At 45.4% G+C, this 13663-nt stretch overlaps 2 protein-coding genes across 2 annotated transcripts; one reads left to right on the top strand and one right to left on the bottom strand.

Annotated features, from left to right (window-relative positions):
- Positions 1-3546: 3546 nt before the first annotated feature.
- RhiXN_08282 (cytochrome b5) lies at positions 3547-5343 on the top strand (the record flags this gene model as incomplete). The annotated part of the gene is made up of 6 exons (XM_043328098.1): positions 3547-3692; positions 3748-4091; positions 4141-4355; positions 4413-4773; positions 4830-5005; positions 5056-5343. 6 exons carry the CDS (start codon positions 3547-3549, stop codon positions 5341-5343), a joined length of 1530 nt encoding a protein of 509 aa, XP_043183483.1.
- A 611-nt stretch (positions 5344-5954) lies between these two features.
- On the bottom strand, positions 5955-10661 carry RhiXN_08283 (protein tyrosine kinase domain-containing protein; the record flags this gene model as incomplete). Its single annotated transcript, XM_043328099.1, has 23 exons — positions 5955-5984; positions 6042-6245; positions 6302-6310; positions 6380-6445; positions 6503-6550; positions 6619-6624; positions 6676-6696; positions 6745-6792; positions 6850-7020; positions 7076-7285; positions 7338-7504; positions 7587-7690; positions 7745-7893; positions 7944-8356; positions 8421-8478; positions 8543-8758; positions 8810-8884; positions 9120-9164; positions 9218-9280; positions 9353-9389; positions 9443-9686; positions 10096-10267; positions 10320-10661. The coding sequence occupies 23 exons, from the start codon at positions 10659-10661 to the stop codon at positions 5955-5957; spliced, it is 2898 nt and encodes a 965-aa protein (XP_043183484.1).
- Positions 10662-13663: the final 3002 nt, after the last annotated feature.

Consider the following 13663-nt stretch of genomic DNA (forward strand, 5'->3'; position numbering starts at 1 on the left):
CGTTTCGTGTGAACATGGGACTCGTGGTTTGGTGTCATCGTTTTCTAGAATAGAATAACGTATTAAATAGGCCTTTTCGATCTGAAGGAGTTTATTGCTTGCCCTCGGTTGGTGATGCATGGAATGAATTCGAGGGCTTGGCGGAATGTATGCGTTGTATAAGGGGAATAAGTGAGACGATGGTATCGGGAAAATCGCTATTCGGCAATATATGCTTGGACTCAGGGCTGCGGATGACCCCCAGCATAATGACTCCCAGTTTTAAGCTTGTTCGACAAGATATTTGCCTGTAAATAGGTTACGGGTCTAATTACATTAAACGTGTCTTCCTATCCAAATCTCTGAAGCCCAACCAAGCGTCCCAGTCCATGTCGTAGATCACGACGGCCAAGTACCTCATGAACTGACAAAAGACCACGAGTTTCAAGAAAAAGGATATGAATGGGGTGGGTTGAACTTCTGCCGTAAACCGCAAGGAGGGTTAGTAGGGTTTATGTGTGTCTTACACATTGTTCGTAAGAGATTCAGTGCCTCACAAGATCCAGTAGCAATTCAGCAGTTCACATAATCACCTTATGGATTTTTGTATTACCGAGATGCAAGAAAGTTTATTTGTAGTTAGCATGTTCGGATACGTCATTTAGCATCAATTTTGGATGTTCCAAGCTTATAAGAACATTTACATTTACTCTGTTATTCCGTGTGGTGGGTTGATCTCCGCAACACCACTGAGAAACTTGTCAACCAATTCTAGCACGCCCAATCCATCAACAGGATCAATACGAATTTTATAAGCCTGTATGCGTCGAGATACGTGCGCGTTGAAATCGGGCCCTTTAGGATAAAGCCAGGCTATCATGAAGTAGATTTAGGTGACTGTCAGAGGTCAGCTCGAGTGTACGAGTTTGGCACGGAATCGTTTTTTCGAGATCACCCAGTGTCGTTAACGCTTGAACCGATCACTGTGTGACTCCCCTAGATTAGCCAGTTGGTTTGGTAAGTTTCAGTGTTCTCTGGAGGTTAAATCAATAGCACGAGAATCACAGTCGATCGACATGTTGAGGGTTTCTAATTCATCTGGAAGCCGAAATCGCTTTTTGTAAGACATTCCAAGGCAAGTGAGGGGGGAGTAACAGGTTTGGATGGCCATTGGGAATAAAAGTGAGCATGATAAATGTGCATTCTATCTCTTTCTTAATTTTTTTAAATTTTATTTGTTATTGCAATATATAATTCGAATCTTTGTACGAGATAAAGCAACGATATATCGTATAAGGGATTGCCGAGTCTCTTGATGACAAAAGCCCGAATTTTAATCAGGTACAATTAGTCCATCGAAGCTTGGAACCAAACAGCAATTTGTCCTACATACTCCTAATAGGTATCTTCCAATTTATGCAAGCTCAATGATTGAGCTTTGTTCTCTGATTGATGGAGGGACTATTTGGGTGTTGAGGCAAAGTTGTCGCCTTTACCAGCTGGTTACACGTCGGAGTTAAGCTCAGCACGCGTCACTTGCTCCCATTTTGCTTCCCACGATAGTGTTCAGCCAAGTGGGAGGAACCGGACCACACTAAATTTCAGCAATCATACCTACATATGAGGTCGTAGAAAGATAAGCTTGGGTAATCCCAATTCTTATATGTAAATATAACAACACGTACCACAGCATATCAGGTGCCAGCTCACCAATTAGCTACATAGTAGTCCCTCAGCAGACTTGAATGTGGGCAATCTCCTCTCGCCGGGTTCCGAGGTAGGCAGAATGCGATTGCTGAAGCCTGGTTTTATGAGCCCTGACTCTATCTGTTTCATCCAAATATTGAACATCATCCGTTACCGGACCCTCGGAATATCGTGTATCTATTGACGTAGTTGTATAGACGAATGAAGACGAATCATGCACCCTGATATCGGCGCTTAGCTCACACCCAGCACTTGACCACCACAGTGACCGCACTCAACTCTTGTTGGTGCCATCTGCTACTACAATCTGTACCTTGCGATTAATTACTCCGAACTGCTGGTCATCTTCCCGAGTTTGTAAAAAGCGCCAAGAAACTATTTCCTAGTGATTAAACTTGCTACCGTTTCAAGATACCCGATCGATCAGCTTTCCATTACCTACTTTCCCAACACTTGTAGTGAAACTTATCCTCGAAATCTTCTTTACATAGTCGAAAAATGGCAGCTAGATTTACAAGAACATACATTCTAGTGCTGCTCGCCTTGGTTATAATTGTTTCGCTCGTAACGATGACTACACATCACCCATTACAGAGCTACGTAGACCCTCTGACCGGAAAGATATTCGGGGAAGGAGGGGTCGAGAAATCAGGATCGAACACCCTCACTGGACATGAAATATCCGGAGTAAGAGGTGGAGTGATTATGCCCAAGCTTGGTAACGCAACAGCCAAGTTAGTGCTCACATTGTTGCGAATTCAGCTCATCTTATGGGTACTTTTCAGAGCGGAACTCGGTCGATCAACATGGAAACTTATGTACGTGTAAATTTGGTGCACTAAACATGTATAAAATTGGTTTACCGGGCAAACCTTTCTTTCATTAGGCATACGATGACACTACGCTTTCCTGACGTGAGGAATGATTCTTAACTCGGCAAAAACCTGACTTAGGTGTTAGATAGAAACCTAGCGAAGACGAGAGAAAAGCGCTCGAATCATTTTTCTACTTGCATCGCGGCTTTATCCTTGCGGGGAGTGTGCAACCGAATTTCAGGCATTGTTGAAGAAGTACCCACCTCAAGTAAGCATTCCAGCTATGGAACCTTCCAATGTTTAAATACTTGATTCCTCCAGACATCCTCACGCATGGCTTCAGCATTATGGTGAGCTCCATCAAGACTATATCTTTTGCGGTTCCTTACCGGATATTTGTTATGATTTTAGGCTATGCTCCCTTCACAACATGGTGAACGCTCGTCTTAAGAAGCCTGAATTCGATTGTACCAAGCTCGATGAGACATATGACTGTGGCTGTGGGCCTGAGAGCAAAATTCTACTGCCAACCCTCTGAAAGCAGGAGGTGGTGTTCATTTAGATCTGAGGTACTATTATTCTCTTAATAACCCATACGTGTGAATCATTACCTAGGAAGGAAAGAAGGAGACCCGGACGAACTAACCGGGGCGGAGCTAATCAAAGGGGGGATCGGGCCGTAGACATGGATGTAAAAGCAGTGTTCCTTGGAATAGTATAAACCTCTCCGCCCCACCCAACCAGAGAACCTCGCTGGATCCGGTATTCCACGAGGACTACAAATTCACAGCAACTTGTATGACAGTTCATCCCCAACCACCCGACTACCCGGTCTGTGTCGGTCTCGGGCATGGTCGACACCGATCACCTCGAAGTATCCACTACTGCCCCTATTGGCCAGTGGGTAACGTGTACCGGTGGATGGGGCTGTTATCACGTGAAGTTGCTCTGGTCGTTGGGGATAATATGCATATTTAACTCGTTTGGATGGAGTCTCGTCACTCAGCTCTTGGTTTGTAGATATCACCCTCTCAGGTCACTCAGCATGCCTGCTACCGCTGGAGCGTACCGGCGTTCCGCCCCTTTCTCAAAAGATGAAACCGTCCCTTCAGATATGAATATCCCGGATAATTATGTTCAACACACCCTATTGACCACGAAGCCTCTCCCTCCTGTAACGATCCATAATTGGTAGGCCATAATTGCAACTTTGTTCCATCACTACAGACACTAATTATAACGATAGGTGGAAGGAGCTGAACTATATAAGCTGCTTCTTTATTTTCGTTACACCATTGGTCGCAGTCTATGGCGCCGTAACGACTAGTCTCCAATCAAAGACGGCTTGGTTTGCCCTCTTCTGGTACTTTGTAACTGGATTGGGGATCACGGCCGGCTACCACCGGCTATGGGCCCACCGAGCATACAACGCCTCAAAACCTCTCGAGTATTTCTTGGCCCTTGCTGGTGCCGGTGCTGTACAAGGCTCGATCAAGTGGTGGTCTCGTGGGCATCGTGCGCACCATCGCTACACTGACACCGAGCTTGATCCATACAATGCTCATCTGGGATTCTTCTGGTCTCATATCGGTGACTAAATTATTTAGTCCTTCGGTGCACCTGCTCATTCTTTTTGTAGGCTGGATGATATTCAAGCCTCGTCGCAAACCCGGTGTGGCTGACGTATCGGATCTTGCCAAGAACAAGGTGGCTCAGTGGCAACATCGGTGGTACTTGTGGTTGATACTCACCATGTCGTTTGGGATTCCCACTGCCGTTCCTGGTTTGCTCTGGGGTGACTGGCGCGGAGGGTTCTTTTACGCTGGCGTCGCACGGCTGTGCTTCGTTCATCATGTGAGCATGTATGCACCTTATTCTTTCCACACCAAATGCTAATATCCCAAGCGATAGTCCACCTGGTGTGTCAACTCTCTCGCACATTGGCTGGGCGAGAGGTCCTTCGACGATAAACACACTCCAAGGGACCACCTTATTACCGCGCTCGTCACAATTGGTGAAGGATACCACAACTTCCACCACCAATTCCCTATGGACTATCGAAATGCCATCAAATGGTATCAGTACGACCCGACTAAGTGGTTTATTGCCGCTATGTCTTGGTTAGGGCTCGCAAGCCAGTTGAAAGTATTCCCGGATAACGAAGTTAAGAAGGGACAAATGACGATGGAACTCAAGAAACTCAAGGAGAGGGCTGATAAGATCGAATGGCCTAAGACCTCGAACGATTTACCTGTGATTGGATGGGATGAGTGTAAGTGTCGCTGACTATCTCGACCAAATCTTGGTACTAATGGCTTGGCCCAATAGTCCAAGCACACGCCAAAAAGCGAAACCTTGTTCTTGTTTCCGGATTTATTCATGATATCACCTCGTTTATGGATGAGCACCCTGGTGGCCGGCATCTCTTGTCCAAAAATATTGGCAAGGATGCTACAGCCGCATTCTGGGGAGGTGTGTATGAACATTCCAATGCAGCGCATAACGTACGTATTCCTACACTCATTCATTAACACCAACTCATTGTCCTACCTAGTTGTTGGCCATGATGCGTGTAGGCGTCCTTCGGGGCGGCCTTGAAATCGAGTCTGAGAGGGCAATTCCTCCGTCACAAAAACTAAGAGTTGTTTCCCATTCCGAACTCGTTGCACTCGTTTCGCCGAGTGGTACTTCTTCTGATATCAGGGCCACTCAAGATCATTCCCCGCCTATCTATTTCGACAGTGAAAATGGGCTTGTATTTGGTGCCTCCAGTGCAAGCGAGGACGAGTCCCCCAAGACTCCTGCTTTGGAAGAAACGAAGTTCGAATTCCCGTCAAAATAAATGAAAATTGCAGTTAACTAGTACAAGCGATTTATCTGTAAATACTCTGTATTATCAAGATCTCTTATAACAGCAATAAATCGTTTGTTGACTTTGCTTGAGGTAGAATTGACTTCTACAAGGTCGCTCTAGAGTCTGAACCAAGACAGCTCAATTCACGACTCACCAAGTAATATGACTGGTTTACAAATCTAACGGTTATATTCCCAGTAATTATCACCGTATTTAGGGCATTTTAGCTATATCTGTGAGAGGCCGGATGAATCGCACCCTGGGGTGGCCCATTTTGATTCATGTACTTATCAGCGTTACTAGGCGTTAGTTGCAACTAGGTCATCAGTATTGTTCTGTGAGCTTTTTTTTAAGCTAATATATAATGTACCAAGTTCTATAGGCGGTGTATAAATGATGCCATTGTCAACCATTCCGGGCCTTCTGTTCGGTTTTATGTTATGCTTTGAGCCCACGTCTGGTAACAGTGCGGAGGGACACCTGTGATGGCCCCTGACTACTTGATATCCTTGCTCCAACCCATTCTGTTTACTAGACTCTACACCTCTCGGGTGAGTACGCTGCCAGGTCTAGATTCTAAGCTGTATTTGATCAATGTCTCAGAACTCGTTCATTGCGATCGTCCTCATCTGAAGTTCGAATTAGCTTAACCCTATTATCCATTGCGTCTAATGGCTTTTACTCACGGCACCTGTAACTTCACTTGCGGTTGGGCGAGCCGTCGCCTCAAACGCCCAACAGCGTAGGAGTAAATCCCAAAGCTCGTCCCCATCTCTTCTCCCTGTGGGTATACTTGCGGGTCGTTCTGGTGGTTCCCGTTTTACAATCACGAGATACATTATAGTATGTTCCAGCTTTCCGTCATATGGAAGAGTGCCAGAAAACACTTCCTAATTCGGAACCTTTTGTTATGGTAACCGATCCTACGTTCAAACCAGGAGCTTACATATATGGTCTACCCATTTATCGAGATTGTTAAGTATGAACCTAACAACTTAGATAAGAGCCAGTACTATATGCTTACCATTCCAAGCGCATATACGTCAGATGCTTGACTCTGGCTTCCTGAGCCAGTGATAAGCTCGGAAGCCTGTGCATGAATGTCGGTATAATGACGCATTTATTATAATTAAAAACACTTGCCGACCACCGTAGTGTCAAGGAATTGCTGCTCGTTGTCTTCGTGAATTTGATGCTTTGGTTCGAGTACAGCGAATTGCCAAAGTCAGTGATAACAGGAATTCCATCACCCGAGATAAGTACGTTAGCCTAGATTATGGTTGCAGAGCTCTGTATCTAGTAACCAACTAGTCAACTAACCCCTTTAAGATCTCCATGAATCTGAGAGAATACTCAGTTGATACGTTAACTAAAATTCATGAAACGCACAATTCCTATCTGGTGCATAAAGGATAGGCCATCACATAATTGAACACACTTTAAAAAGTTTACGTGCTTTAGCCATACAGATATAACTTCGAGGAGTCAACACACCAGGTTGTACCGGTTGGCGTCAGGGGTTCGCTCAAGGTAGCGAGGTAAGCTCCCCTGTGTCATCCAAGGTGATATCATTCCGATTCGGCCGCGAAATTCTGCTAGCCCAAGTAGTGATAGGACGTTTGGGTGGGCACATTTACTCCAGGTATGCAATTCACGAGCTGCGTGCTATTTCAGGTGCGAGGATAAGAACTGTATCAATCCAGGGGGGGGGGATCTCTACCTTGAAGTGCTTAAGATCCTCAGTGATACCGGTCGCAGATATCCTTAAAACCTTGATGGCAACATGTGCGTTATCCAATAATCGACCACGGTATATATCACTAAATCCCCCATGAGACACTGGATGTTCGGTAAATGCGTTATTGTCAATTTCTTTGGTTAAATCTTGGCAGCCATGGGCAACCAAATGGGAAATAACTTCACGGATAGTCTGTATTCCAGTCTAAGCACCTCTTCCTTGAATTTTCAGAATCATTACCTACCATTTGTTTGCTAACCGAAGCGGGAGTTTGAGGGTCGCTCGGAAAATCAGCACTCGATTCATAGTTATTAGAAGGTGAAGATATGTGAGATTTTTCGAGGGGGGAACCAGGGGTTTGTTCACGAGCTGCAGAGATTAAAGCGTTTCCCCATTGAGTCGAGCGCTTCTCTGTAGAGATGACCATAAATTCCCAGGGTAAGAAAGTAAGAGATCGGGTATTACGCAGTGGTATTTTGATGATGGTACGAACCAAAAGTCTCCGCCAGAAGCTCCAGCTCAAAGGCCGAATGAGCGGGCGCATTATCAGAAATGTCCGATTTCGAGCTCTCTACAGGTATCCTTGGGTGCCCGACTCTGACAGAACTCATAAAGGTAAGCTAAGGTATTTTGTATACATGTGATACATACTCAGTCCTTTGGAAAGGAACAGAATTTTGGCGAACGCCTTTTGGTGATAGAAACGGGCGAGTTGATACCCTGTGTGGCCATGCAGTGACGTTCCTATCATTTATTCCCTCCATGCCGGACCATGGAGCTGGAGATGAGGTGTATAAATCCTTCTTTGAGTTAGAAAGAACTCTATAGCTCAGGAGCTTAATATACTTACTGGTCCGTGCGGCCACCTAAGCTGGTTAATTTGTCTGGCCTTGCGGATACTCCTTGACGACCTATGAGGACCGGCAGCAGGAAAGGTCGTTTCCAAGAGCAATGGTTCTTCCCGGGATACAGAAGCAGGTGAGCTTGGATATGTTTGCAAGGAATGTACTACATCGCTATCAGGGACGGCATACAGATTGGGTACTGTTGTCGCTTTATGGGACGAGTCTGAGAGCGCGTCAGCCGATAGCAGTACGCATACGGGTGTGTGCAAGTACTCTAGATCATTTTCCGAGATTGCGTGAACTAATTGAGCCATACTTGGCCGCTGGGAAGGCTCGTATATCCAGCAATGTCTTATAATGTGTCCAACAGGCGTAGATTTGATACTATCGGGTAAGGGCGGTGACGCTCTCTCTTTCACTACATCCAGAATAGGAGTGTTAAAATACAAATATCCGTGTTATCGATATGCAGCCGTTCTTACGTGTCATTACTGTGGCATTTCCCTTGTTTGAATCCCAAGGAATTGTTCCTAATAAAATCTATGTATGTATTGAGCTATTGCGTCCATATCCAAAATCGTTCTTCTGAAAAGTATAATCATACCTCAATGCATAAAAAACCAAAAGCCCACACGTCGCTGGCAGTAGTAGTCAATCCAATAATATGGTCGCTGACATCGTCCAATAGCTCAGGTGCCGTCCACCTATCTCTAATAGTGTTCGATAATCTCCTCGATCCTGTCGAGATATCCGTTACAAAACGACTTAGTCCAAACCCCGCAATCAAGGCGGTGCCATCGTGTTTTATTAAAATATTGCACTGAGCAATGCGTAAGCTTATGTTAAAGTTCAAAGCCGATGATTCACCTACCGCCTTTATTTGGCCATGGGCTATGCGAGGGTTATGAGAATGAAGATAATCTAGGCCATCCGCTACTTGGCAGATCTGCATGGTGTCAGGACGAATTCGACTATAGAAAACACATAACTTGCCATCCCTATCCGGTCAGTATGTGGAAATCTTTGCAAATAATCCGAGCAAGTACCGGCCTCGCAATACATAGATATCATAGCTGGCGGTTCATTAGGGCCATTCAACCAACTCAAGCCATAAAAAGGCAGAATATTCTATGGAGATATTATTTCAATCCCATGATTTCCAGTAGAAAAGAGTAACCTACTGGATGTGTGACTGCACCCCAAGTATTGATCTCTTTAGAGACCCACTAAATGTTGAGATTATGATTTGTTGTTTAGGCAAGGAGACATGGGGATTTACCTTTCTTATTTCTTCGACTCCTAATTCACTCCGTTTGGATGCCCGTATGACTTTAACTGCAACCTAGTACATATGAAGGAAGATGGATTCCTTCATTAACTTTGTTAAGCTCCGAGTTAAACATTTGGTACTTACATCTCTCGCATCTCCCCTACTCCAATTAACGCCTCGCCTGCAAAAAGTCAATTAAAGAACAGCGAGGTTTGTATCCATTGTCTAGCACACCATACGTCCGAAGAGCTACCATATGCAAAGGCTTTGAAACCAACAACCTTAGTGGTAGAGGTCAGATCGTGTGCATTGTTTAGCGCATTACCGGGTCGCAGGCTCTCCACCGACGGAACGTAAATACCCGGGTCCATGCCCGATGATCCTGGGTCCTGGGTCTGAGCAGGGCCAAGACCTTGATCGACGTAGTGGTTCAAAGATAGAATTAGTTCAATGAGAATAACCGGACTACCCGAGCGAGCTACAATATTCCAGGGCCCAGGATGAACGAGAAGTACTCTAAATGATGTAGCAGTGGTCGATCGCACGCACTATCTAGTTTGAACAAAACGTGTTGAGGGTTCGTCATCTCGGGCGCTTGCTAACTCTCTGTGGCGTTCAATGAATATCCAAGCAAACTCATCAATCCAGGCTCGTTAGAGCCACATAGTATAAGTCTATGATGTCACAGCAATTTACTTAGCAATCACCTGGTGGCCATACTTTAGTACACGGCGGTTGGTTGTATGATATGCATATAACGACCATTAGAACGCAAACTGTCTATGACTGAGTTGACTGCAATGAGAGGGCTTGGCATGGATATCCTAATAGCCGCCAGAATATTTTGTTGACTCTATTTCAGATAATATACTACGCAGAAACAGTACCCGGATTTTGGAGTTGCAGATGTGAGAGCTGTGATGAGAGGAGAATAGGTGCTGAAGGTCCACCAAGCCGTTTATATGCCGCCTCTGCTGGTTTTCGGTATTCGGTTGGGAGAAGGAAGATAAGATGGGGTAGCACTCGGGTGTGGAACAGTCGATGGGCAGCAACTCCGCCCTTTATACAAGGTTAGGAGCAGCTAGAAGGACAGATATAACTCACAACTCACGAACTGGTAAAACACCCCACCAACAACGGCCTCGACAGTTGTCCCTCGGATTTTAAAAAACCCAGAGCTTCCGCCTTCCTCTTTTCGGATCCCACTAGGATCGGTGTGGTGGTCAAAATTTGGAACCCAGCGCATAACTCTTTCCAGTTGCCAAGCAGTACCAACGTGCTCTCCTAGTGTGCGTGTGTGTAAAACCAACTCAGATAAATTGTTAAAGTCTTGTTCAAGGGTGTCGTTTGGGGAAGGCAACTGGGAAATCTTGAGATCGGCGGGTGGGTCGGAGGGAGGTTGTGTCAGTGGAGGAGTAGGAGTCAAGGTTGTATGTGCGTGGAAGAATGTCATGAGGTATGTATTTAATACCCGCCGACCTAATTAAATGAGAGGAGATAGGTAGAGCCAATGGTTTAGTTAACGATTCGACCCACCCATAAACGCCTGCCTATTGTTATGTTCAGCTCCATCTCTCCAACTGTTGTGGGTTATCATTTTGACTGCTACATTCTCTGGAAATTCGAGAGGAGGCAAGAGCGTTCGAAAGAAACCGACGACATCCGAGTCCGAGCAAGGTAAAATAGGCGGCCTGGTTTCATAATCGGACTTTCTGGCCTGCCAGTGGCCAGCTCGTGTCTGAGATGGATGTCCTGATGCCGCGGCTAAGCTCCAAGATCGTGTGCATAAGCCTACAAGGTTTGGGATATCATAAACTAAAAATCTAATCGAATTGGGTCGGCGAATTACCTTTTACTACGACTGACCAGCTAGAACCAGTGCTTATTCCTCTACTTATTCCGCCATTTAGAACAAATGTCCTTACACCTACTGAGCATTGTCGGGCGACCATAAGTGTGGACCAAAGACGGGAACGACGATCCAGACAAAATCAAGGAGAGGCGTGTTTGGCCATGTTAAAGCTCTTTGATAAGCGCCAAACTTTGTTTGTACAACTCACGATTCTATCCTGGCATCAGAGTTATTGTTTTATGTTGAGATGATCCTTGGCTCTTGAATAACTCTTCTGCGCATGTTCTAGGCCTCAATATTTCCCATATCTCACTCTCGTACAGGCTTAATTTGTATATTCCCAAAAGCCGAGTACTACACGGACTCTTTATCAATGAAACGCGGAACTCCTTGGTTATCTAAGGGGTGATATCTTTTCGGTTCTAGTCCGTAAACAGCATTCCACGCACATACAGTACCAATCTGGCGTAATGATCCTCATTTCCCGATGGTTGCGACTTAAACATACAAATGGAATATCTGGTAGCTGCTTTCTCTTGGTCGTACTACACATTAGACTGTCCCCTTATGAAAGTGCCGAAGCATGGCACAGTGGTCCTGTTCACGATTAAAACTACCACAACCTTGATTGTATACCATGGCCACGGTTTTTCACTCGAGGACAAGGGTCGAGTTTCCCGACACTGGCGTATAGTATAGCCACCCTTCATCATCTCTTGTACTATGGTTGGGGAGCAGCATACTATGATGTCTCTATGCGGCTTTGAGGGCTATCAGTAATCGACTTGTCTTCCACAATACACCAATCGATGCTCCCACTACAAGTGTCTATTTCAAACTGGGCACTTCAGGGTTGTAGATATAGAGCACAGACCTGCACGCCATTCATATTCGCCAGAACATTCATAGTACTCTGATACCAAAAAGCGTGAGCCCTATTGAGTTCAAGTCTTATTCATTATGTCTTGAAATCATGGATTCTTTCCTTCCGGATCATCCTTCGTTCTCATGAACTCACAAACCAGCCTGTAGACCTTGTTCTGGTCATTGAACAATAAATACTGTAAAGAAAGGCTTAGCATATCACTCGGCTCCCTAATGTAGTATGTGAGGGGGGATATAAAACGGAACCATTGTCCTTGGCATATGCAGAGACAAGAAATTATTCAGATCGGAGATCGCCCTACTCTGAGCCCATGAATTGATTGATGGCAGACATACCATTATTCTTCAGATACAAAGCTTGGATGCCCCGAAGGAAACGAGAGGGAAACCCCAATCTCGTACGTATTCGACATGCGGGTGTGGGCGGGCTCATAATAAAGGAGGTACCCCTGATCATAAATATTCGCGCTTTCGTTCTTGTTAACACGCCTCAGCATTTTCCCTCTTTTAGTATGCAACCAATACCATGCGACTGGCTTTTGTGTATTATATCCGCGGCATCACAGCCTTACATCCAATCAATCCTCAAAAATCGAGGAAGGAAATGGTAGTGAGGAATACATCAATACTGATTACAAGCAGGGCTCTAATATCGAAAAGACAGCTAGTTGAAACTTCATACTGGAACCTGAGGGCTTGCTCGATTATACGGAAGGTCGTGTGTGAAGAAATGCAAGGTATACATGTCATTCCAAGTATGCAAGTCACAGTATGTGAAATTATTCCCGCGCGCAATCGCCCGATGAAGGGCAGTCGAGCGATCGCCGATGTTCTCTTGCTGTCGTGCATACTTGACGATTTATATGAATCCTGAGGGAATAACAGTTCACACGCCTTGTGCCTCGAGTGCGGTTTGAAGATCGGAAATGGAACTTGCTAATGCAAATACGTGCACACTAATTCATACCAAGCATGATTCCTCGGAGACGAGCACAGAAGGCTCCACCCCACAGAGCTTACGTATCCCAGCCGTATCTCAGTTCACTAGTCACTCATACACCCCGGGTGAGAACCTTTTGAACTCGAACATGGGGAAGCATGACATCCAACAGCGTAAAGCTTCCGTTTTATTCCGATTTGGATGGGCTTGCTAGGCTTCACTCTCCATCTACGTGAGGAAAAGCGTATGTTAAATTAGTTGTTTATGCTCGTGTGACGTTCAGTTTATAATTGAATACATATTATTCATCTTCAACGCAGTTTGGATCAATCCCTTCCCATCAATTCCCTAAGGTGACAAGGCGTTGATTACGTGAGCGAAGAACGCCCCAGATGGCCCCACAATTGACGAGCGCAGACCTTATTGCCTTTCTGGGACGATCATTCATTTGAGCACTCTTAGTTATATGCTACCTAAACCATTCAATTCCGCCTCCCTGATCTTACTTCTGCTTCGGACTTGAGACAAAAACGTCTAAAGAGCTGACATTCTCGACAAACACTGGCTTGGTATGGCAGCTGCGCACATCTAAGTGTCCGACAGACCGAGGTCACAAGACCGAACCATACAGGGCCGGGCGTAGTTTCCGACCCAAAACGGTACACAGTGTTGCGTCGTTCGAGAGGTCACCTGTCCGCAGAGTACCATATATAACCCAAGAATTCCCCATGCAGTCTCCTCCATTCTCTCCCCCTCCCCCCTCTAGTCCGTTCACGGT

Source organism: Rhizoctonia solani, chromosome 10 (genome assembly GCF_016906535.1).
Source record: "Rhizoctonia solani chromosome 10, complete sequence".
NCBI classification, from domain to species: domain Eukaryota; kingdom Fungi; phylum Basidiomycota; class Agaricomycetes; order Cantharellales; family Ceratobasidiaceae; genus Rhizoctonia; species Rhizoctonia solani.